Below are 26,226 nucleotides of genomic sequence, written 5' to 3'. Positions count from 1 at the left end.
CCCAGCAGAGTGAGTTCTTAATGCTTATCAATGGGTAGATCTTGCTCGGATCATTTTACATCCTCCGAGGAGGCGAATGGTAACTTCCAGGAACATCTCTTGAAGTTCTCTCCTATCATTGAGCTCAGAATAACCTGTATAATAGAAAGATGCCAATTAGCTAAAGGAGAGAAGAAAGCCTTTAACAAGAGATAAAAAGAAATAGTAGGTATATTTTATCCAAAAGAATAATCTTCATTTAATGGTTTTCTATAAAGATTGCATCTTAATAATTGCAAATAAACATTGGTTTTGTAGAAAGGGGATTAGCTACTTTTTTTCGTGCAGGTTTGATTGATGGGGGTTAGTTAACTTGATGAATGTATAGTTTTGCTGGATCAATAAAACCAGTCTCTGCTCTGCAGCTTTCATTAAGGTTGATGGTTATTCAGGTCTTCAGGAACTATACTTCCATGCCATCCCCAGTGTCCGTGACCTCAATACAACTTGTGGCCTCCCAAGGAATGATGCCTTCCACATATTTCGGGACCCTGTGACCTCTGACTTTCCTTGGCCAGGTGTATTGATCGGAATGACTATCCCTTCGATCTGGTATTGGTGCACAGATCAGGTATCATCACTTTGTTAATATTAGTGTGTCCTACCTCAGTCTTCTCTTCTGAGTTTTTCAATATAAAGCTTGGAATGACTCATCCAACCAATTACATTAACACTTCAGCATTTCCACACTGGCACTCGCATATCTGATTGGCTCAGCTGAAAGTAAAGACCAGAATTTACTGCTTTCCTTAATCTTCCCTAAGAATAAATTATCTGTGGAAAGAAATCAGCATGGGTTGGGCCCAGACTAATTTCTCAGTTGTTGTATCAGATTCTCACACCATCTCTTTACAATAATGTACTATGTAATTTCAAGAGCTGCTCTGGTTTATAAAGTTTCGGTAAGTTTGTGGAAGGGAAGGGTAGGAATCTCAAGACAATCTGTTGATGATTTGGATGATCATGTTATAGGACAGATAGGAAGAAGACCTGCATTTATATAAATGTTTGCACAGTGACTGGATGTCTTAAAGTGCTTTCTAATCATCGGGTTGGGCACAAGACTCCTTCAAACAGCAGTGGGCTAATGACCAGATGGACTGTTGTTGTGACTTTGATTGGAGGGATAAATATTGGGCGGGAGATGAAGGTTAACTCCTGTGCTGTTCTTCAAGATAGTGTTGTGGGGTCTTTTATATCTACTAGTGGAGGTAGATAGGCCCTCGATTTAATGTCTCATTCCGAAGACAGCAATTCCAACAATGCAGCACACCCTCAGTACTGCACAAGTAATGAGTTTAATATTTGTACACTCATCTTGGAGCAGCCTTGACCTACAATTTTGTGACTCATCTTGAGATCAGTTGAAAAAGCAGGAGAATACCTGAGAAACTTGCATAATCAAAAAGGCTCTCTCCTTCCCAGGCAGACCTGGAGACCAACCCTGAGTGGACAGCCTACCTTAGTCTATGTTTCCTTCCCCCTCTGATTGTGGCAATGGCCAAGTAGACCTTTAAGTGGATATTGATTGGCCACTTGTGGGTGTCCATTAGCCTCCAACTAGGAAGGCCACCCTTGCCCTTTCTCAGGCCTTACTCAATCCTTGGAGAATGTCAGGAAGATGAAGGCATGACCCTCCACCCCTCCTCTACCCTCACCCAACCTCCTCCTGAGATGAGAATTAGTGTATTCTAAATGCTAACTACTAGCTGTGTAAAATCTTTCTCCTCTTGTCATTGTGAGCAATTTTAAATTAGGACTCCTTTGGTTCTCGACCTTTCAGTGCCCATAGGATCATGTCATTACTCTCTGCTTTGTCCCAAACACCCAGGAGTTCAAAAAGCCCTTTCAAATCCCCTCTGAACCTTCTAATTTCCAAACACAATAGTCCCAGCTTCTCGCAATCTGTCCACGTAACTCTCTCACCTTTAGAACCATACTCATAAATATTTTCTGCATCCCCTCTGATGCATTCTAAATGCCACTTAAAGTATTGTGCCCTAAACTGAACGCAACATTCCAGTTCAAGCCAAACCAGTGTCTTTTAACAGTTCACTCGAATGTCCCTGGTTTTATTCTCTGTGGTTCAAATGGCTACTACAATGGAGAGCCTCTCTGTCACAGTGAACGTGATGGGTGGCTGGAGATCAGATGTCCAGCCCCAGAATATTGGAACATTGGAACAACTCCCTGCATTAATATTCAGACTTTTGTTCAATGCAATTCACCAGACAAGCTCGATGCCGGGAAACCTCAACAAGGAAGCTGGAACAAGTACCTGGTAGGACCAGCTCACCACTGCCTCCAAACAACCTCCATGTTGCCTATGATCATAGGCAGAGATGTACACACCCTTTGTCCATGAGCATTCAGCAACCCCTTATGACCATCCTGGCACCTCTCCACTATACCAGCAGAGTGCTGTGGAAGGACAGACCTGCTTTGAAGGGTGTACCAGTAACCATCATTGAAATGCTGCCATAGGCAAGTTCACCTTCCTCAGCTTGAACATCCAAGGGTCCAAGAGGGGCAGACAGGTTGGAGATGGAGAGCCTGGCCACCCCTGTACTGAAACAGATATTAACTGACAAGGGGACTGTGTGTGTGGTTTCCCCACTGGTTAGGTACCTCCTGACTCTGTCCTATCATGTGATGGGATGAGAACACTCCCCATCCCCCTGTGGACCAGTGGCTAGGGCGATGGATGCAAGGAGTGGGCACCTCTCCATCAGCCCCAGAAGATGCTGGGCCTGGTTCTCCATGATGACTTGCTCAGGGAGACAGCCAGACAGTCACATGAATCACTGCATTGCTGCAGTTTCTGGCTAATGAGGGACATTGTGTCCCATATCCCATGGTGTTTGTGGACCAAATCCCTGCTTATCAACACCACAGAGTCCTCTCCTGCCTGGCCATGAATGGGTGCCTGGTCTCTGCCAGTCCTCCAAGTGCCAGTGGCCTGAGGCATTCCTTCCTCAGCCAGCTGCAGAGTGTCACAGTGAGGTGCTCACCAGCTTGTGCCCTCACACTTTCAATGGCTAAGGTGCCCACCGAGGTGCCAGTATCTGGGGATGAAAGAAGGCAGCCTTGCTGATAGTTCCTCTGAGGATGAGAGTATTTCTGAGGGGAGACAGCCTTTCTGCATGAGATCAGGGAGAGTCTAGCTGTACTTGCAAGATACAAGCGAGAGATGGTATAGACGTGGTATGCAATGAATGAGAGTGGCAATGGGAGAGTGGCAGCGGCATGCAGGGTAGTACTTGGTCTGTTGGTGGAACATGGATGTTTCTGCATCCCCCCAGTAATGGTCCCATGAGGGAAAAGATTCTCTTCTCATAGGGGCTGAGGACCCAGTTGCCTGGCAACCACCACCAACCCCTCCCCACCACAATGTGCTGCTTTGTGCTGTATTCTTCTGGGATGATAAGAAACACGAAGGACTGAGTCTCCTAACAGTGGGTGGCACAGCTGTTAATGTTGGTACATGTGGGGAAATAGTGGTGAGGTGTTCAGAGGCCCTGAGGAGGCCAGGCAGGGGGCACGCTGTGGAGGGAGGAGGTTTTTGGCGAGGGGTGTGGAGGGTTGGTGTGAGGGAGTGGGGGAAGAAATTGCAGGCAGGAGTGAGAGTGGTAGAGCATGAGCCTTTGTGCCAGGTGGGTACAGAAGGTGAGTTAGAATGGATGTGATGTGGCAATGAGTGGAGATGTTTATTAACCTTGAGGCACTGCTGGCTGTTCCTCTGCACCTTGGACACAGTGTTGTCCTGGGTAACAACCTCAGAACAGGCTGCCAGGGTGTTTTGGCACAGCTTCCTCAATGGAGAAAAGATTAGATTACCTATAGCATGGAAACAGGCCCTTCGGCCCAACAAGTCCACACTGACCCTCCAAGGAGTAACTCACCCAGACCCATTCCCCTACCCTATATTTACCCCTGACTAATGCACCTAACACTATGGGCAATTTAGCATGGCCAATTCACCTGACCTGCACATCTTTGGATTGTGGGAGGAAACCGGAGCACCCAGAGAAAACCCGCACAGACACGGGGAGAATGTGCAAATTCCACAGAGACACTCACCCAAGGAGGGAATTGAACCTGGGTCACTGGTTATGTGAGGCAGCAATGTTAACCATTGAGCCACCATGCCACCCAAAAGTGCCTCTGTCTGAAACATCCCACCCACCAGGAACTCCAGGTCCCTGTCTGTGCCTTCACTGCCCTCTATGAGTTGTTCTGAGTTTGCCCATCAGTGAGCAGGGCAGCTTTGGAATACCAGTGCTCACCAAGGGGCACAGTGGCCATTTAAAGATGGTGGAAACACAACCTTTTGGTAGATATCAGCTGAATGGAGCGTGGCTCGGGAAATAGTCCATGATAAGGAATTGGACATGAGAAATGCTACAGGTATTGATTGCAGTGAGTGTTGTTAGATATGAATGTCATGGTGAAAAACCCTCCAAAAACTCAACACAACTCAGACTTAGCCAAAAAAAATTGAGATCCAGCTCTGTATTTCTCTTGAAGTAAATCAAGAGTCCAGTGCTGGTGCAGTGGCAGGATGAAGAAAATTATGTCTTCTTAAAATTCTTTTTATTCTTAAACTGTTAAAATGGTGCCAGATCATGGCAACAGTTGAAGCTTTCCACTGTGTTTGACTGTAATATTCACTCTAAAATGCATGTAACAATAAATCATTCAAGTTTAATTCCCCTCACAGTTCACAATAATTACAAGTTTTACGTCATCCTCAAATTTTAAAATTGTGCACTACATGTCCAATTCCTGGTCACAAATACAGATCTCAAGAAATTGTAGTGCTAATACTGGTCCCTAAGGAATCCCACTGGCCACATTATTCCAGCCTGAAAAGCAACAATATACTCCAAATCTCTGCTCCCAGCTTTTATGTTCATGGTACTATTGTCTCTTTTATTCTATGGGCTTCACCTTTGCTGATTGCACTTTATTAAACTGATGACCAGCACCCTATTGTCAAAGCTGGCTCCATCTATAATTTCAGAAGAAAAAGATCAGTATCGTCCTGTCATGTTTTTCTTTCTCCTGAGTGGTGTTCCTGCGCTGGAGCTTGTCTGGGTAAAATCCTGAGATATATTAATGGAATACCGATAGTTTCATATTAGGAAGTGGTGCCAAGTGGCAATTATTGAATTGCTTAGAACTGAAATAGCCTTAAAGTCAGAGAGAAACCGGTGTCTGAAGAAGTGACCCCAGTTTTCTGATGAAACCGACACATCAGAAATGTCAGATCCTCTTTCTCGGATACCAACTGTCACTTCGGCCTGAGCTTAGATTTCCAGAACTTGCAATATTTTACTCAATGATTCTGTTTCTCGTGTCAACTTTAGGTCATTGTCCAGAGGTCACTCTCTGCAAAGAATCTGCTCCATGCCAAAGGTGGCTCCTTGTTGGCCGTCTACTTGAAAACCTTGCCTGTTTTCATCATGGTTCTTCCAGGCATGATAAGCCGAGTACTCTTTACAGGTATGTGGAAAGAAATAGCTGCACCTTCTTGACACCATGTAATTTAACAGCATTAACATCTTCCTTTAACCTCAAAATGCTTATCTCCATTATGATTCATCTTCTAGATGAAGTGGCTTGTGCTGATGCCGACACCTGTCAGAGAATTTGTGGGAACAAAGTTGGTTGTTCGGACATTGCCTACCCGAAGCTGGTAATGGAGTTGCTGCCAGGAGGTAAAAGAACTCCAGTTATCTCGAATGCCCCACACGGATCCTGGTCCATGCTGGTGTTTATGTTTATCTTTCCTAATTTGCTTCATTCCAGCCCATCAGCATTCTAGATCCCTCATATACTCAGTTATTCCTCCTTAAATACACCAATCCATTCATTTCAACCACTGCAAGAACTAGAGATTTCCACATTCTCGCCACTATTTGAGTTAAGAAAGAATCTGAAAAGTTGTACAAAGGAGTCAGTGGCACATTGCCATTGAGATGTTTGTCTTGATTCACCATTTTGTTCTGCTCTTCCCATCATTTATTCTCACTTGTATTTTTAAACAAAATAGACTGCAATGAAATGTGTTTGAGCCGCCATACCACGGTGCCCATAGTAATAGCAGAAGGCATCGAGAAGAAAAAAAAGACAAAGTCCATCTTAGTTCAATTCATGGCTTCTGGGTTCGGAAATAGACAGTACTGCTGCAAAACCACCACACTGGGCTGCTGGAATATCGGAATGAGACTCTGGCAGCAGCATTGAGGATATGGAAGGATAAGCATGGGGACTCGGTACTGGCTGCTACATTGTCGGAACAACATTGGTGAGGTGGATGAGGGATGTTTCGGACAGCTGCTGCAGTGGCCATTGCGTGGTCTGCTTGTCTGCTTCGGACTCTTCGGTGGCAGGGCCTGGATTCCACCGAAAGGGTCAGTGGCATGGATGGCCCACTTCAGCGATGAGATTGGTCCTTGGGGCAGCCTCGATGGAATCATGCAGCCCAGGATTCCAGTGGCCTGGCATGGATGGCCCACTTTGGCGATGAGATTAATCCGTGGGGCAGCCTCTATAGAATCATATGGCCCAGGATTCCAGTGGCCTGACATGGTTGGCCTGTTTCAGCAGCTGCTTCCCATCAGACCCTGCATATATCACTTATGGAGATTGCTGGATCCCAACAAGGTCTTTCAGTAAAACCATCACGAGCAGAAAGCATTAATGGGAAACATCCTTCCTCCTATTAAATTGTTCATGGGACTTCCTCATCTGAGTTCCCTTTTTCACTCATAAAACTCGAATTCCCACTGAAGTGTAAGTGTCTCAACTGGTTTATGGGAGTTTTTTGTTTTTTATTCTTTCATGGATATTTTTGCATCAGTGCCATGGTCAGCATTTGTTGCTTATCTTAATTGCCCTCGAAGAGAGTGGCCTTTGGTGTTCTTAGACTCAAGTATCATTACTCTGTAACTAAGTCACTATTGTGATGCACTTTATACTTCAATGCTTAGTTTGACAGCACCTCTTTTATCGCAGGACTGCGAGGCCTTATGATGTCAGTAATGATTGCAGCCTTGATGTCCTCCCTCACTTCCATTTTCAACAGTGCGAGTACATTGTTTACAATAGACATCTGGCAACACATCCGACCTCAGAGCACTGAGTGGGAGCTCATGATCGTTGGCAGGTAGGAAAGGATTAAGTTAGCTGAAGAGAAGAATGTTTTTCTGAAAGTATAATTACTGTCTGTCCATAAGCAACACAGGATCTCTTACACTTTTCTGAGTAGAGGTTTCAATACACCCTCCTATGTGTTCTTCCACTATTTAAATGGTGTTGAAATCAAACCTCATCATGTTATTACCTCCTTTAGTTGTTTCCCAGATTCTCAAAAGAAAGAAATCTCTTACTTTACTGAGTCCTTCCTACCTCCTACACTCTGGTCCTCACTGCTATGGTGCAGTTAGTCCTAGTATCTTCAACCACTCCTTAAACCTAGAGTTTATTTTGTCCAATAGTGTCAGCATACAGCATGGGGAAGGTTTATATTTATATCATATCTGTAAATATTTACATATAATTAATGACTAATTTACCCTGTTATTATGCAACCAAATATGGCAGAAATTTGGGCTGGAAGATAAGAGAGTGCTTTGATCATTGTGACTTTTGTTAGAGCTTCAAATAATAGTTCAGAGTGTGAGAGATCATAAACAATTTCACTGTCAGCTCATCATCTCAAGCTTGAAAACTCCACACTGAAACTTGATTGCTTTGTACAGAGTCTAACCGGGATATTGAGCAGAGCAACACTGTTACCAAAGCTTCCTTCTCCAAAGTAGATTACACAATAGGAACCTTACCAATGAAGATCCAATTTATTTAAAACTAAATTATGCTTTCATTTATAAATACTCTTGCTGTATAATAAAATGATTTCATATGGAGAATCTCTCTGATTTTCAACACAAGCAATTGTTCATATTCAATCTCCAAACTGAGCACGTTGAGTATTTTTGGAGATTTAAGTGTAGTTTCTCCACTCCCTGCATGTTGATTGAGCTACATCTCTTTGGGTCAAGGAGAGGCAGGGTTTTTGGTTTGATTTGATTGATTTATTGTCAGGTATACATAAGTACAGTGAAAAGCTTTGTTTTTGAGCAGTCCAGGCACATCATAGTAAGCAAAGACTTATAGATCATAGGGTGAAAAAAACACTTAGACAGAGGCCTACAGGTGTGGGGGGCTGGAGCAGGGGTCAGGATACCTTCCAGGTGACTTCAGCTACTTGGGGCCAGGCCACCTGTACATTGAAGTTGGGATTTGGCTGACCTCTGGGATTACAGCAGTGTTGAAATCCAACCACCCCTGCTAATCCTTATTTGTTGAAATCTAAAAATGTTTGTAAATCAGCTCATACCCTCCTACTACCACCATCATTTATTGCACGCGTCCTGGCTGCAATCATATTTTCCCTTTCCATTTCATTAATTGTCCCAGTTGTCTAGCATTTTAACAAGCAGGAGTCAAATAGAAACCATTCTTCCCTCATTTAACCGTTGCACAGCTAGATGCAGGAGGAGTTATTGAATACCCAAAGCTTACCCCACCTCTCCTACTGCAGGACTGCGAGCTTTAGGTGAACTGTATACGATGGCATAGCCAGATCAGTATGTGTGCAGCACCCTGGTATGGCCTACCTGTGATCCACTGGATACTGGGAAGCAGAGAGCTCTGGCTGCATTCCAACTAAATGCAATTGAAAACGTCTTCTCACTTCAGGAATATTACAGTGATGAATTTGGTTTTAAATCAAGCTCTCGGTCTTTGACGTGTGATAAATCCAACAGTCCACTCCATCCATGCATCTCTTCTAACCTGATGATCATGTACAAGTAACAATCACGTTCCAAAGTCTGACCTTAGGTGCATCATCTTGTTAGTATTAATTTTCTGTGTTTGAACACCTCACAAATTCGCTTCACCATTAGATTCCAATGCTTTAAGACTCATAATTTAATCAAACTAAACAATTTAGCTGAGTCCTTGTTTTTTTGCAGGCTTAGAACTAACTGTCTGTTACTATACATTGTCTTATATTGATCAAGCCTTTGATGAATCTTTCTAATAGACCACGAATATAGTTTATTCATCTCCTTGAGAGTGTTCTGTCAGATAAATTCCAGCTGATCAGTACATTAACCCCATCTACCCACGTTAGTTTTGTATTTCGGTAATATCCTTATTTAAATGAAAATCTATGAGTCAGTATGTGCCATTTGTAGGCTTGTTCCCACACTTTGGTGCTGCTAATTGGTCACAGTACACAAGTACATGGAAATTAAGAATCTAGCCTTTATTTAAAACGATACTGCAACTGAAAGATTTCTCAGTCATTGAAGTATGTCCCCCAAAGTGACATCATTCCCAGCCAGTAAATATATAAACTAAAATAAGCATCTTGCTCACTTACCCTGGAAGCAGTTCCCTACAAGGTTGTTGTAGCCCCAGTATGACTCCTCGAACATGACCCCAATCTTCTCACTGTCACCTTCCTCAATGGAGGAGTCCTCTCACTCTGACATTTCTTTTTCTTGCAAGATGTTCTTCATATGTTTGTGGAGGGCACAGCACACTGCAGTGATGCAGCACACCCTGTCTGTGGTAAACTGCAGTGCGCCATCTGAGTGATCCATACATCTCATTTTCATGGTCAGCTTAACCATGGTCCTTATGGAAACATGTGCTGCGTTGTACATCTCCTGCGCATCAGTCTGAGGATTTCTGACAGGTCTCGAGGGAGTAGCCTTTACCTCTCAGCAGCCAGTCCCATAAGTGATGAAGGTACAGGCAACTGTGAATTTTCCAGTATATAGGAGTTGTGACACCTTACTGGTTCCCATTTAAACCTGGAACATTTAGCGAGTGTGGTTACAGATGCTGGCACATTTAGGGAGCGGAATCCTTTATTATTGGTGATCCCTACATGTTATTTGCAATGTCTTTGATCACAATGTATGTACAATTGAGAGTACCCTGCAAGTGTGGGAACTCTGCCATGGCTCACTGTTCTGGCTGTGTTATGCCTTCACAGCCAGCACCACAGTCAGGGATGCTGCTCTGCATCTCACAGCACTGTTTCCTCCTCAGCTGCCAGTGTTGATCTGTGCATCGTGCTGTTGTTTTAGAAGATCTGTGAAGACATTAATTTGATGCATACAGTCACCTTTCTCCTTGTGGTTTGTTCTTGGTAATATTGCCGTGCTGCCCCTGTCCCCCTAAACCAACATACAGACCCTGGAAAGCTTCATCCATGCCATACCATTGAGTCAGCTCCTGGGACCAAACTTTCGGAGACAGAATATGTCTGGAGATAGAATGTGCATCAGCCTGAATACTTGTTACCTCTCACTGAATCTGTCCATCTATAATAGTCAGCTTCCCTCAGGCAGGCTGCAGCCGAATCATTTTACCAAGTCAGCAGTGTGCCAACAGAACAGCTTGTGGATTAAATCCATCTGCTTTCTTCAATAGCTTCATACATGAGCTAGCAATCAGGCCACTGTGTACATGGTTCTGTTACCTCATGAGATCTCACTGGAATGTGATACCCCTCAATGTGGAGAGATGCTGGTTCTGTGGAGATTGAGCCCAGCAGATCCTGACTCGCCATCCATCAGACACATTAATGGGATGCTCCTTCAGTCAGTCAGAAGCTGGAACTCCATCCACCTCAATACATAACTCCTCCCACATGGATGTAGCTTTTCTGAAATAAAAAGAGAATTGTGCAGTTGTTGTAGAAGGTGGCGAGCTTTCCTTTTGTCCTGTGAACCAATATGTTTGACCCTTCAGCTGAGCCAACATGTTGTCCCTGATGGTTTATATTCCTCAATGCTTTACAATCCCAGTCCCCATATGCCCTTGCACCCTCCTCCAAGTCACGTTTGATTTCCCCAGTTGACATTGTGATGCCCTTCCTGACCCACAACCTTCCATGATTGAAACCACTGCATCATCACTTTCCTTGACCCCAGCTCTGAGATTACATACTCACTAACTAACCTACCAAGTCCCAACCGACCACACCCAATTCCCCACTATTACTGTGACCGTAGCCCCTGAGTGCCAATGCTCCTGGACTCATCCCTATTACAGAGCAGGAAGGAAAGCTCCCTGGAAAGCCATCTCCCTGTCCCTGTGGCTATCCTTTCCCACCTATGGCATCAAAAACCCTGGGACAGAACAGGACAGAGACTGTTGCAAAGTCCATCTTTTCACCCCTGGCCAGACAGAGCCCTCTGTCCCCTTTGCCTGTGTGTGCAGTAACAAAGCATTAAGCCAGAGGCAGTCCCTATCCCCTTAGCCACTTGGACTCCTTTTGGACACACCCTGCCTCCTCCAACAAGCCACTCAGGTTATAGCTTGGCCCATGGACACAACTTGCTTTCCTCCCCTTCATACTTTGTACTTGGAGAGCTTACACCACAACTCAGTACAAAGATTGTTCAATGCCATATTGTTCTAAAGGACACAGCAGTTCGTACTGACTCTGTATTGCAGGAAGTACTGAAGGTTGCCGGGTACACTCCTATCATAAGTAACCAGGTCTCTGAAGCAACAGCTTCCTCGATAGGGCATTCTAGAATGAAGGCTGACTTAATTTGTACTTTAACAAGATGCTTACATATGCAGGTAAGCCTATCTGTTGAGGTTGGTCTTACCTTAAGTTTATCTCAATGTAAGAATGAGATTTCTTTCACTCTCCCCATTAATGTCATTGCCTGCTATTCTTTCACCTTCTCCCCAGAATCAGCAAATCCTACTCTTGGAAGAGCTTTAGCAATAGACCAAGTATGATTCAACTTATCTTTAAATCTTCCATCATTCCCCATCAGATATCTCTGCATCATAGTTCTGGTCTGCAAAGCCATCCCATTGATCTTATTCTTGCATGATGTTCTAAGGTAACTTGAGTCACAGTTTAGTTTCTGGTTATTGCAATGGGTTTCCATTAAGATTTAAGGGACAATCAACCTTCCCAATTTCTGTTTCTTATAAAAAGCCTTTTCCTCTTGCAGTGTCTTGTCATGGTTGCTATTGAGTGGAGGTGATGCTTCTGTGCACAGTTGATAAATTGGGTTTTCTGTTTGCTCCAGGGTGTTTGTTCTCGTCCTGGTGGTGCTATCTGTCCTGTGGATTCCTTTGGTACAAATGAGCCAAGGTGGCCAACTCTTCCAGTACATCCAATCCATCAGCTCCTACCTCCAGCCACCCGTCGCAATTGTCTTCATGACTGGTTGCTTCTGGAAACAAACTAATGAGATGGTGCCTATTGCATTTATTTCACTCGTAACCTTCAGTTAATATGAGGTGATAACATTGAACCTGCCTGGGCTCTCTCTGCTTATTTTTATTTGGTGAGCTCCTGTTAACAGTGTCAAAGGAGTACCACCAGTCCAAAGATAACGGTATACTGTCAGGGAGCCACTGCCAAAACTGTCTCACAAAACCCTTTGGGCATTCTGCGATGTGCTAGAACTTCTCAATTGGGCAATAAAATGTCTAAAGAAGAAACGCAAAAAAACCCTCTAATTCAACTAATCAGAAGGCAAAGCAGATCCTGACCCAGACATTCAATGACCTCCAATCCAATTACAGCAAGCAAAATTGTACTCAAATTGTGGGATAGTCACAGAGCATGGAAACAGACCTTTGGGTCCAAATCATCCACGCCAACCAATTTGCACTTGTCCCATTTGCCAGCATTTGGCCCATATCCTTCTAAACCCTTCCTATTCATGTATTCATCTAGATGCCTTTTAAACGTTTTAATTACACCAGCCTCCACCAATGGCAATTCATTCCATATACACGTCACTCTCTGTGTAACAAAGTTACCCTTCAGGTCCTTTTGAGACTTTCCCCTCAGCTTAAACCTATGCCCTCTAGTTGGTAAAAGACCCTGTCTCTCTTACCCTATCCAAGTCCCTCATGATTATATAAACCTCTATAAGGTCACCCCTCAGTCTCCAATGCTCCAGTGAAGAAAGCCCCAGCCTATTCAGCTTCTCTCTATAGTTCAAGCCCTCCAGTCCTGGCAACATCCTTGTAAATGTTTCTGGACCCTCTCATGTTTAACATCATCTTTTCTGTAGAGGGGCAACCAGAATTGTACTCAATATTCTAAAGGTGGTCTCACCAATGTTCGGTAGACCTGCAGCAATGACATCCAATTCCTGCATTCAATGTTCTGACCAATGAAGGCAAGCATACCAAACACCTTCTTCACCAACCTGTCCAATGCATCTCCACTTTCAAGGAACTACGCACCTGCACCCCTAGGTCTCTTTGTTCAGCAACACTCCCAAGGGTGCTACCATTAACTATATAAGTCCCACCCTGGTTTGCCTTACCAATATCCAACACCTCACATTCACCTAAATTAAACACTATCTGCCACTTCTCAGCCCATTGGCCAATCTGATCAAGATCCTGTTGTACTCCGAGTTAATATTCTTTACTGCCCATTACACCACCGATTTTGGTGTCATCTGCAAACTTACTATGCATATCTCCTATATTCACATCCAAATTATTTACATAAATGATGTAAAGCCGTGGACCTAGCACTGACCCTTGCAGCACACTGCTGGTCACAGGCCTCCATGTCTGAAAAACAACCCTCCACTACCACCCTCTGTCTCTTACCTTCAAGTCAATTTTGTATCCAAACCTTATTAACCAGTCTACCATGCGGAACCTTGTTGAATGTTAAGCAAATTACATAATCATTGTGCAATAGGATCGAAGGGATGAAAAAAAACGGACCTTGGATTAAGCAGGGACAGGGCTGGGTTAGACGAATAGCAAGTGGGACGTAGATAAACCTGTCTAAGGGGCTGTAAGTCAGCTTCAGTCCTGTGATCTCCTAGCTGTCTTCTCAACTTAAACCCAAGTTTCCAATAGACTACTGATTGTTTAGACTAGAAAAGAAAGGCTTACACTAATATTAAACTTCTCATGGCCTCAAGCAATCCCAAAGCACTTTATAGTCAATAGAGATCTTTTGGGCTGTAGTCCATGGTGTAATATAGGAATCATAGCACTTAATTTACACACTGCATGATGCACATATAATTTTTGATATTGGTTGAATGATAAATAGAGGCCAAGGAACTTCCCTTCTCTTCTGTAAAGTAGCGAATGTAATCTTTTGGGTCAGACAGGGTTTTAGTTGAACATCTCATCTGCAAGACAACACATCCTACAGGCTAGCACTTCCTCAGTACTGCAGTAGAATGACAATCTCTGAAATAGACATTGAAACACACAATCTCCCAACTGTTATCAGCTAAATTATAGTTGTCACCTTGCTATGTGCTCCATATGTTCTTTTCAAATGTAACAGTTCTCCAGCTTTATTACTTGATCCTTTAACTTTGGTTTCCAATGTTAAAACAAATCTTGCAGAGAATGTGTCGGTGAATATTTTACAGAGGTATTGGAAAACTACAAGAGCTAATGTCTGACTCTGCTTGTGTGCACAGGGCGCGTTCTGGGGCCTCTTGACAGGGATCCTGGTTGGTTGCACTCGAATGGCTTTGGACTTCATTTATCCAGAGCCTCTGTGTGGCCAACCTGATAACCGGCCTCTGGTGACCAAGTACGTTCATTACCTGCATTTTTCCATCATCCTTTCTGTCTTTACATTGATTGTTGTGGTGATCATCAGTCTCAGTACAAAACCTCCAGATCTAGAAAGGGTAAGTGATTCAGTCATTTCAAATATTTCAGCTGGGCTATTGAGAGAGGCTGATGGGCCTTGATCTACTTACTTTAGAACAGTGCAGACTTGGAGACTACCTGCCGGAAGTCAAATAAGCAAAGGACTGGATTGCATACCTATTAAGATTGTTCTGGTTCAACAGAACTAGGGAACATTTACTAAAGCTACATAAGGGTTGCTGAACGTGAGATGATTTCTCTTTGTCATCTCTGGAAGTTTTAGTCACAAAGTTCTAATCATCATGGCATATGGGCTTGGTAGTCTTTTCATGCCTGGTATCGTGTGATTTATGTCTATGGTACTAGACCAGAATCAACATTTTAAAGACAAGGAAACCTTTTTTTTAAATTAGTCAGAAGTGCAGTATCAGTAGTGTTACAATTTGATTACTCAATGAAGGACAAGACAGAGGGACTTTCCTGGATTTCTGTGAAGCACCAGTTAGCTGTGGTTCTTCCACATGCCTACAAAAAAGAGCAAACAGTTTTTAAAAAAAATAATCTGTTGATGTTGATATTCCTCACAGTATAACTGATGAATGATGAAAAAAATTCTGTTTCTCGTATCTTGTTTTGGCAAAGGAACCTGAAAAAAGTACTTGCTTCCATATTTACTTTAAATCTGCCATGCCTCTAACTTCTGCAAGAGATTGTTGATCTGAAGTGTTCATGATGTTTCTGTCAATGCAAGTATCACTAATCTGCTAAGCAGATCCAGTCTTCCAGTTTAGATTTCCAGAATTTGCAGTTTTGTATTTTTGCAATTGTAATGACGAGTTAGTTCCTTATTTATGTACTTGCCTGCACCTACGAGTGACTCAGATATTAGTCTAGTTACATAAATCATTGATGAGATTTACAAAAATGATCCCGGGGATGAATGGCTTGTCATATGATAAGCAGTTGGGAATTCTGGATCGGTACTTGACGGAGTTTAGAACGATGAGAGGGAATCTCAATAAAACTTACAAAACCTTGAGAGGCCTGGATAGATTGGACATGGAGAAGATGTTTCCATTCGTAAGAAAGAACACGAACCCAAAGGCACAACCTCAGAGTGAAGGAACGAAGCTTGAGAACTGAGATGAGGATGAATTTCTTCAGTCAGAAGGTGCTAAATCAGTGGGACTCAATGCTGTAGAGGGCTGTGGAGAGCAAATCATTGAATGTATTTAAGACAGAGATAGATAAGTTCTTGATTAGTCAGGGGATCAAGGGTTGTGGGGACAAAGCAAGCAGAATGGGGTTGAGAAATATATCAGCCATGAGTGAATGACAGAGCAGACCTGATAGGCTAATTCTGCTCCAATACCTTCTGGTCTTTACTAAGGAAGGAGATTAGGGTGAAAGAGGAGGAAGCACTGTCACTAGAATGATTTAAAATTAATAAGGACCAAGTGTTGAATAGACTGTCGGTATCTAAAGTTGACAAGGCCCTGGGATCGGATGAGATGCATTCAAGGATATTGAAGGAAGTGCGAATGAGAATTGCAGAGGAACACTGGCCATAACCTTTCAGTCTTGCTTAGTTTCATGGGAAGACTGGACCATTGCAAATATCATGTCATTTGTAAGGATAAGTCCTTTGTAAGGATAAAGGTAAAAACAATGACTGCAGATGCTGGAAACCAGATTCTGGATTAGTGGTGCTGGAAGAGCACAGCAGTTCAGGACCAGTCAGTTAAACTTCAGTGATGGGGAAATTTCTAGAAACAATTATTTAGGATGGAATTAATAGTCACGTGGTAAAAGGTGGGTTGATCAGGAAGAGACAGCCTGGATTTCTAAAGGAGAAATCATGTTTAACTTATTTGCTGGATTTTTAAAGAGATAAAGGAAAGGGTTGATGAGGGTAAAGTGTTGATGTGGTATACATGGACTTTCAGATGACATTTGATACAATGCCATACAACAGACCTGTGAGGAAAGTTATAGCTCATGGAACAAAGGTGTATACAAAATCAGCCGAGTGATAAGAAAATAGCATAAAGGTGACTGGACATTTTTGGGCTGCTGGAAGGTTTATAATGGAGTTGCCTAGCGGTTAATATTGGGACCCTTGGATTTGCTGACATATATTAGTGATCTGGATCTTGACATTCAGGAAGACAATTTTAGAATTCGTGGGTGATACTAAAACTCGGAAGAGTTGTAAACTGGTAAAGAAGACAGTGTGGAACCTCAAAAGGAAGTTATCAAATTGGTCAAGTGGGTGAATAGATAGCAGATAAAGTTCAATGTAGGGAAGTGTGAGGAAGAATGTGGAGAGACAATAGAAAACAGGAGGTACAATTCTAAGGGGACTGGGCTCTGCATGTGCACCAGTCACTGAGGATAGCAGGACTGGTGGCGAGCATAGTTAATAAAGCATACAGTCCTCTTGGCTTTATTAATAGGGACATACAGTACAAGAGCAAGGAGTGATGGTGAACTTATATATGACACTTATTTGATCTCAGCTGAAATATTGTGTATAGTTTATGTGATGCATTACAGGAAAGATGTAAGTGCATTAGAGAGAGAACATTTCCATTAAGCTACGTGTCCGTATAGCTGTGCAGTCCCAGTTATGCCAATCAGTGTGCCGTTGACTTTAATCCCACATGTGCAAGTTGCTGCAACACATGGATATTGGGGGTCTGTGCAGTGGAGAAACAAAATTAAGGGAATGTAGGTTATCTGACTAAATTGGAGAGGTTAGGAGTTTGTCCTTGGAGAGAACAATGCTGACATGAGATCTGATAGGATCATGAGGGAGCTGGATAGAGTAGACAGGGAGAAACTGTTCCCACTAGCAGATCAGATCAAGAATGAGACAGCACACATTTAAAATGATTTGCAAAAGAAGAAAAACTTTTTTACACAGCGAGTAATTAGTGTCTAGAATGTACTGGCTGGAGGTTTGGTGGAGGCAAGTTTAACTGAGGCATTCAAGAGGGCACTGGATAATTATGTGAATAGAAACAATGGAGAGAAAGCAGGAGAGTGATACTAAGTCATGATGCTTGTTTGGAGAGCTGATACACAGACAATGGGCTGAATGGCCTCCTTCTGCACCATAACACTTCTGTGACATCTTGTTTATTTATGGCATTTGGATATCGCTGGTTAGACCAGCATTTACTGCCCAATCCTAGTGACTCTGGACAAGGTGGGATGAGTTCCTTCTAGAACCCTGCAGACTGTAGAGTGCAGGCTCAACAACAGTGCTATTAGGAAGGGAGGGTCATTGATGAAGCAGCTGAAGATGGTTGAGCCTAGGACACTACCCTGAGGAACACCCGCTGAGATAACTGACGCCCAACAACCACCACCATCTACCTGTATGACAGAAATGACTCCAACCAGCAGAGGGGTTTCTCTCTGATTCCCATTGATTCCAGTTTTTCAAGAACTCTTTGTTGCCACATTCGATCCAATGTAATCTTTACGTGAAGGGCAGTCATTCTTATGACAGCCCTGGAGTTCAGCCCTGGACTAAGGATGTAATGAAGTGAGGAACTGAATGGCACTGATTGAACTGAAACTGAGCATTAGTGAGCAGGTTATTCCTTTGCAGGTAGTGTTTGGTAGCTTTATCGACAACCTCTTCTGTCACTTTACTGATGATAGAGAACAAATTGATAGGGCAATGATTGGCTGGGTTGGACTTGCCCACTTTTTGTGCACAGGACATACCTGTGCAATTTTACATGCTGTCAGGTAGATGGCAGTGTTGTAGCTCTATTGGACCATGTTAGCTTGGAGCAGTTAGTTCTGGAGCATAGGTCCTCGTTACCATTACTGGAATGTTATCAGCCCTTAGTTTTACAGTATCCAGTGTCTTCAGCTGTTTCTTGATATCATATAAAGTGAATTAAATTGGTTGAAGACTGGCATCTGTGAAGCTGGGTACTTCAGGGGGAGCTGAGATGGGTTATCGACTTGGCACTTCTAGCTGAAGTTGATTGCAGATGCTTGTTTTGTCTTTAGCACTTACCTTGGAGGCAATGATGTAATGTCACTGGACTAGACTAAATTGATATTCTGGGGACACAGGTTCAAGTCACACCCTGGCAAGTGGTGAAATTTTAATGCAGTAGAATTCTGCACCTGAAAAGGTGACTGTGTAACCACTGCTATTTGTCATAAAAACACTTCCGGGTCCCCTTTAGAAAAGAAAATCTGCTCTCCTTGACTGGCCTGCATGTGTCTCCAGACCCACAGCAATGTAACTGACTCTTAACTGTCCTCTGAGCAATTAGGGATGGACAATAAATGGTCAAAGAAAAACAAGTATGTTAGGCTTCTCTTGTTGTACAAATACCTCCACCTGCTGTAAGTCGATTAATTGTTCACTGCCTTTAACATGGTGCAGTGTCTTGAAGCCATAGCACAGAACCCATCAAAATCCAACTGCCTCTGTTTCTGTCATGGTTAAAAAAGAAATCAAAGAGAAAAAGAATATATCAGTTAATTTGATCAGGATACTTTTACAAACTCCTAAATAAATACATTTTTAAAGAGTCAGAATTTTTCAAAAGTGACATGCATTGAACCATTTCAAAAACTATTTAAAAAGCCAACTACACTTTGTTAACTCCATCTGAACATTTAAAATGTCTGATAAATTAAGCTGAGTTTGTGAAGAGCTAACAAATCTACTTCTGTCCGACAGCAGTTTTGCAAGTTCTCTATTGGTGTAGTTGTCCTTATGAAGTATTCACAATGTGAGAGAATTCCTACCAAAGACAATGGTTTTCAACCAGAGTAATTAGAGGGCAATCAGCCCAACTTCTTGCTCCTGCCCTATCTCCCATTTTAATTTGCAGGGCGGCAGATGACTGATACCATGAAGCTCCTAGAGAACTGGAGGTTGGCCCACTACAGCTTCTAGATTTATGCATGACATTGCTCATGTAAGTTGCTGGGCCTTTCCACCATGGTCACACAGGTTGAAGGCTTTGTCGTCATTGCTTCAATAAAATCTGAGTCAACAAATAATATCGCTGTCATGAGAGATATTGACTTTGATTCAAATTCTATCAGCTTCTGGGCAAGTAGATGGTGAGGAGAGGTGCAAATGCTCTCGTTGCTCTAGAACTGGAACCAGGCCACTTTAACTCCTGGATTGTGCTGAAAATCCCATTGGTTGACTTTCCAGCAACTCTGGATGGAAAAGTGGTGGAAAATGACGTGATCCTATTGAAAGACAGAACAGGCTCGAGGGACCAAATGGTGTTCTATTTGATCTGGTCTTCAAATAGAGAGGCAGGTTGACTTCCCTTTGATACAAAGTGGACTGGTTTCCATTTCTCTATTACGGGGGACTGGGGTGGGTTGTGCTGTGAATATAGATCTCACTTGAAATAGAGTGACAGGCTTAAGTGTTCTGTGTGAGGTCTGAAGGAGCCTGACTGGCCCTAATAGGCTTTTACTTGGCAGAACATTAGGTCAAATTCCCTGCTGAAACTTCAATTAAAATTATCATTTTGTCTCAATTGCATCATGGGGTCCTGCTATGTATTTGTGAAATAGGCCAATATTGTCCAATGTCGAAGGTTGAAATATCAAACAGTGGCTTCATGACTGCTTCAGTTCTGAGAGTACCTCCAGCAATTTAAACTGCCCATTCCTCCCAGATTCTGCTGGGCAGTTCAAATCACCCTTTAGATCTTTTTCGATTTTAGGAATGTCTTCACAACTTGGACTGGACTCAATACACCTGAAATAAGCCTCTGGCAAATCTACTGCAAAAGTTTCTTCCTGGCTCTGAACTTTGGAGCATGGCTACACAAGTCAAGGTGAGCAACTCTCACAGGTGGAAATAGGCAGACATCGTAACTGGGAATGACTCATTGAATGTGCATGAACTTTAACATTTCTTCTTTCATGGGAATGTGGTCATCCTAGCAAGGCTAGCATTTATTTATTATCCTTCACTGTCCTTTAATTAAGGACGTTTCAGAGGGCAGTTAGGAGTTGAGCATATTAGTGTGGATCTGGAGTCACATCTAGGCTGCCCAGGGACGGAGGGTGACTTGCCATTGACACAAGGTGGGCTTCACAGATTTCCTTCCCTTTGTAAAATTAACCAATCATAGCCTTCAATAAAAACTAGTTTCATGGTCACCATTACTGAGATTACCTTCAAATGTCAGATTTATTCATTGACCCAGCTATCTGTTAGAATTTGAGATCATGTCCCCAGAATATTATCTTGTGTCCAGTGTTGGACTGCTACACCACCATCATCCCAACAGCTCTTCATATATTTTACCTGGGGAAAGACTGCTTAATGTATCAAATTAACAGGGTTCTTGGTTGAAATGTCTAGCCAACATTGAACACAGCAAAATTATCACCTTAGTACATTGTGCTGTAATCTTTCTCCTCCCATTTTAGATTAGTCGCTTGACCTGGTTCACCCGTTTTGAAAGAACCGATTCTGTGGTAAAACAGCTTGATGAAGGTAAGCTACATGCCAAGGAATTGCTAACCCGAGCAATCACACTTTCAATGGGGACAAGGCCCCTGTGATCATTGCAACGATACATAATATATTAGAGGCAGAACAGAAGTCCGACATAAATGCGACAAGATACAATTATATATGAGTGTAGCAACTACCCAATGTGTGGACCAGGCTAGACCCCCTCAAATACTTCAAGAAGGTAGCCCAGACCCTAACATTTCCAGTTGTTTTGAGCAGGTGTAAATTGGATGTTCCAGGAGTGATGCAGCTGGGCCACACCCCTTGGTTTTAAACAAAACAGAATTTATTTCCAGAGTACTGAAATTTCCAGAGAACCTATCCAAAAACTCAACAGACTATCCGAACGTAATGCTGTTGTTCCAAATTCCTGCAACAATCCCCATATACACCCTTCAGCAAAAAAGGTAAAATCAAACACAGGGTCTTACAGGAGGGAGAGAGAGAGAGAGAGAGAGAGAGAGACAAAGATAGCTAAGAGATTCAGTCTGGAACACCTTCTTCCATGGAGCTGTTTCTATTGGATTCCCAGCTAACAACTGACCCAGCAGCTCTGAACAGCCAAACTACTTGCTAAAACAAAACCAGGCCAGAGAAAAGGTGAGCTGGGACAACTGGCCACTCCCCTTTCATTGTACAAATGTTGTTTTCATAAAACTTAAATGCTTCTTCAAGTAGATAACCCCTGAGATTTCAAAATCTATGGTTTTACAACCCCTCTAAAAAAATACCGAGGACAACCTAACCTTGTTAAAGGAGCAGCAGCATCACAGTAGGGCAACTTAATGTGAGTCTAAGGTAAGCTTTTCTATCTAATGTAATGCTACATGATGGGTTATGGTCTAGTACGTTGCAGATTGCAGAGAAGGATATATGTCATTTGGGAAATCTCTTAAAGACCTCCTTGTCTTTTGGAGATGCATAGCTCTCTCACTGGTCTGACCAATGGATAATGCAGTGCTCATGGTATCTGCCTGTGATGGGAAACAATTGCATCAAGCATGAATGTCCTTTCTGTTATGAACATTCTCTGTTATGGCTTTTAAAGCTGATTCATGTGTCAGTTCTAACTGCAGGTGTACTAACCTGCAGACAAGTGATGTTTACTCCTTCTGTTAGCCTCACTTCCCTGCCATCTCCTGGTTCCTTTTGTCCTTTGTTTTTTCCATGTGCTTCCTGACTGCTCAACTCCTGATAGTTATTCAGCAACAAGGGCTTCTTATTCAATGACTTTGATCCCAATCAACTTAAATCAACTTCAATCTTTGGATTGAAGACATCCTTGGACTGCCGTTGTGGGCAATCTGTGTTGGCCTTGCATTGGTAACAAACTCACTGTTGACCATGAGTTTGGAGTTGCAGGTGTCATCAGTTCAGGTCACGTGACCCAGCCAATGCTGACTGAGAGTGTAAGCATGCTGGAGTTCTCTGGACAGTAGTGTACTTCCTTATTCAGCATCTGTCTGGCCAGGACATGCCCAATATTCATTTGAGGCAGCAGAACTGTCCAGCTGTTCCTTTAGACTTGTACAAATTGTCCATGCTTGCTGCTGTAAAGGAGGATGCTGAGAACATGAGCCTGCTATGCACAGAGTTTCTACTTTTGTTTAATTTGCTGTTGGTCTGCACTCAATGTCTCAACTTTGCTTTTCCAGCTGCATCCCTGGCAGTACGGGTGCTGAATACAGCAACTGGAATTGTTGATATGAAGCTGCCATTGAAGAAGTGCAGAGTGAGGTTGTCAATGTTGGTGGAAGTCTCTGTGTTGTGGCCCAATAACTTTGCTCTTTCTGATGTTGATTCAATCTGCACTCCTTGGAGGCACAGGAGAACCAACTTACAAGCTGCTGCAGATGAATTTTAATGTGGATATCAATGCAGTATCATTAGCAAACACCAACTCGCACCTATGCCCTTACTCATGGTGCATTGACTTGCCAGGTTGAACAGTTTGCTGGAATGAGGCCAGTGTGCCAAGCAGGTCTGACACATGCCAGCCTCAAAGAATCATCATGCCAACATCTCTGACCCATTTACAAGAAGCTTCTGCACTTCAATGCTGCACCTCAGGCTGCACTGGCATCACATTGTAATACTGAAGCAAGGAAACTGTATACTCAGGAACACCCGTTCCACTCATAGACTGGACCACACTGCATTCCTGCCTGCTTCATTCACAGTCACAGTGATTACTCATGCTGGGCCTGCCTCAATGCTCACAGCATGCCTGACTTGCCTTGCTGTTTTGCACTTTGTCCCCTCAGCCATAGATACCAGTCTCACAATACTACTGAGGAAGGACCACTGAGTTGGAGTGTTAACTATGATTTCTCTCCACAGGTGTTACCAGAGCTGCTGAGTTTCTCTAGCAATATCTGTTTTTGTTTCAGATTTCCAGCATGTTTTATTTTAGATAATGAGGTGAGTTTGCTAAATACCCCAATAGAACTTGTTTGGCATTGCAGCAGAAATCTCCTCAAAAAAACTTGACACAACTTGGGATTAGCCAAAATTCAGACTTTTTTTTTTGCTTTTTTTCACTGAATGCTGTTTTCGACAGGATGAGAAGGAACCAGAGACAGAGAGAGATACTTAGGCCTTTCTGTTTCCAGTCTGTTACCAGTTACCAGTTCTTCCTCTCTGTTTAATGCTCTGCTGAGCAGCTACTTAAATATGCTTCAGTTTTGTATTTCCAAGGTTGGCTCTTTTGTCATTTTGAGGTGGATATTTGCAGGCAACCCTATCATTTCTAATACTTGCAACTTCTCATACAAGTGTAACTTATCACAGGCGATGTGAGTTTTTTGACACCTGGCAGAGTTGACTGTTATGGATGTCTTTAACTAAAACGAAAATTTCACTTTAGATCATTTTATTTATTCCACATTGTGTTGCTTTATTCTGTGGTCAACTGACTGTTTGTCTTTTTCAAACCATTTCAGTCCATGAAAGTTCTCAGGTATGAAAATCAGACGACGGAAGTTGTAAATTGACAACTAATACTTACCAATATCAAGACAATTAGAGGAGGGATAGGTATAAGAAAAGACTATAAGTATCATCATATAACCAGTAGAATCCTGAAGCAACCTATTGTATTTCTTCTCCACCAGCTGCACCTGAAATGGATTCTACAACCAAACAGCCTGAAGAGAGTAAGCAGCATCGAGAGGATATCAGCAACACAGGTAGCATCACCGTCTCAAAGGGTAAGCAATGCAGCAGGATTATTGTTTTGGTGCCAATGCAACAGGATTGTAACTGAGAGGTAATTCTGTCTCTGATTCTGCTCTCACCCAGATCAACCTGACGATGGTGAGGTTCATTTAGAGGAAGACAGTAGCGTTAGCAATGCCAGTCTCTCCGAGGGTAAGTAACTCTCAGTGTTTACATCTCTGTAATAGCACACAGGGCACCAGGTTACTAACTTACATCCAAGACAAGGATAAATAATTGTGGTGGGAGTCTCATGCCTGAATCCCACACTATTTTTGACATTTCATAAGTTCAATACAGCAAGTAATTTTCTTGTCAAGCAAATCAGGATGGAAGAAATTGGTTCTTCAGCGCTGATCCATACCCAAAAGTTTTGATTTTATGCTCAACATGCACTGGGGCATTCTGGATCATAATATTTGACTCCCTCCCTCTCTCCCACAGATGAATCAGTGAAGAAACATTCAAAGCTGATCTCCTTCCTGCTGTGGTTCTGTGGGATGGATAAGAAGGAAGAAACAGTTAATTCTCCAACAAGTGAAGCTTTGGACAACACCAACGTGTTCAATGAAAACCGCCACATGCGCAACTTTGTTAATGCTAATTTAATCATCTGTTTGAGTGCTGCTGTCTTCCTCTATGGATTTTTCGCTTAAAAGACTGATCTAATGTCATATCAAATATAGTAAAGTGAAAATTGTATAAATATAGAAATAACTAGTGTAAGGATTACTCATATTTTATTTGGAAATATAAACTGGAAAATGGAATTTTGGGCAATCATTTATTTCCTTTTGCGGCTTGAAGGAAAAGTGGAACTGTGTAGTTGTCCCTTTTCTGGAACCAGATTTGCTGCTTTTGTACTGGTACCAGATGCATTTGGTAAAAATAGTATCTGCTCAGCAATTTGATTTTGAATCTGTTGTAAGTGGCATTTTTTTACAACATTGAAATGAAAGAGGGCAGTTGGGACTTAGACTGCCAAACCTGTCAGCAAGTCAAAATCTTTCTCTCTCTGACTGACTGTCTGTATGTGGGCAAAGTAATAACGCTCAAAGACATTGTAGAAAGAAAAAAAATCTCAAGACAAGATGTAGGTCCAACTGACCGGCTGCCAAATTGAAGATAGCTGCAGTCAACAGCAGCACAATGTCATCACTGAATACCAAAAGGCGCAATCATGATAAAGTCACTTCATTCCATTCCTTTTGGGTTGGACTCTGATCCACAGATTTTGTGTCTTCTTATCCATATTGTAAATCTGCAAAATTCTATAAAAGATGAACAAAAAAAACCAAAGAACTGTGGATTCAGGAAATCAAATACAAACAGAATTGCTGGAAAAACACAGCAGGTCTGGTAGCATCTGTGGAGAAAAATCATAGCTAATGTTTTGGGTCCAGTGATCCTTTCTCAAAACTAAGTAATTATGAGAAAGTTATTTTTAATTATAAGGAAAGGATAGGGGCAGGGGGAAGGAGTAAATGATAGATGGAGATGAATCCCATTGAGAGAGAACAGCTGGACAGAGAAAGGAATGGGTAAAGATCAGCCGGGGAGAATAAATAACTGCAAATGGGAACCATTAGTTCCTGACAATGGGCAGTTTGTGGTAGCAGCCCGTGTGATGACAAGGCCTGGTGTGTGGGGGCTGGGGTAAGGAGATAGTGCTCAGGCCCTAAAATTGTTGAATTCAGTATTGAGTCCAGAAGGTTGCAGAGTTCCCA

The 26,226-nt window shown here is 42.6% G+C and overlaps 1 protein-coding gene across 1 annotated transcript in view; it reads left to right on the top strand.

Annotated features, from left to right (window-relative positions):
• The window catches only part of LOC140464281 (sodium/myo-inositol cotransporter 2-like), a 36,915-nt gene extending 11,623 nt beyond the window's left edge, over positions 1–25,292 (top strand). The window contains exons 9-18 of the mRNA XM_072559156.1: positions 405–610; positions 5,409–5,544; positions 5,652–5,759; positions 7,060–7,210; positions 12,183–12,351; positions 14,574–14,789; positions 21,196–21,262; positions 24,397–24,492; positions 24,584–24,652; positions 24,944–25,292. Of these exons, the coding sequence (XP_072415257.1) occupies positions 405–610; positions 5,409–5,544; positions 5,652–5,759; positions 7,060–7,210; positions 12,183–12,351; positions 14,574–14,789; positions 21,196–21,262; positions 24,397–24,492; positions 24,584–24,652; positions 24,944–25,155 (1,430 nt within the window). The 3' untranslated portion in view covers positions 25,156–25,292. The remainder of the gene's footprint in view (positions 1–404; positions 611–5,408; positions 5,545–5,651; positions 5,760–7,059; positions 7,211–12,182; positions 12,352–14,573; positions 14,790–21,195; positions 21,263–24,396; positions 24,493–24,583; positions 24,653–24,943) is intronic.
• Positions 25,293–26,226: the final 934 nt, after the last annotated feature.

This window comes from Chiloscyllium punctatum, chromosome 40 (genome assembly GCF_047496795.1).
Source record: "Chiloscyllium punctatum isolate Juve2018m chromosome 40, sChiPun1.3, whole genome shotgun sequence".
In the NCBI taxonomy this organism is placed as follows: domain Eukaryota; kingdom Metazoa; phylum Chordata; class Chondrichthyes; order Orectolobiformes; family Hemiscylliidae; genus Chiloscyllium; species Chiloscyllium punctatum.
This window is presented reverse-complemented; position numbering and strand designations above follow the sequence as displayed.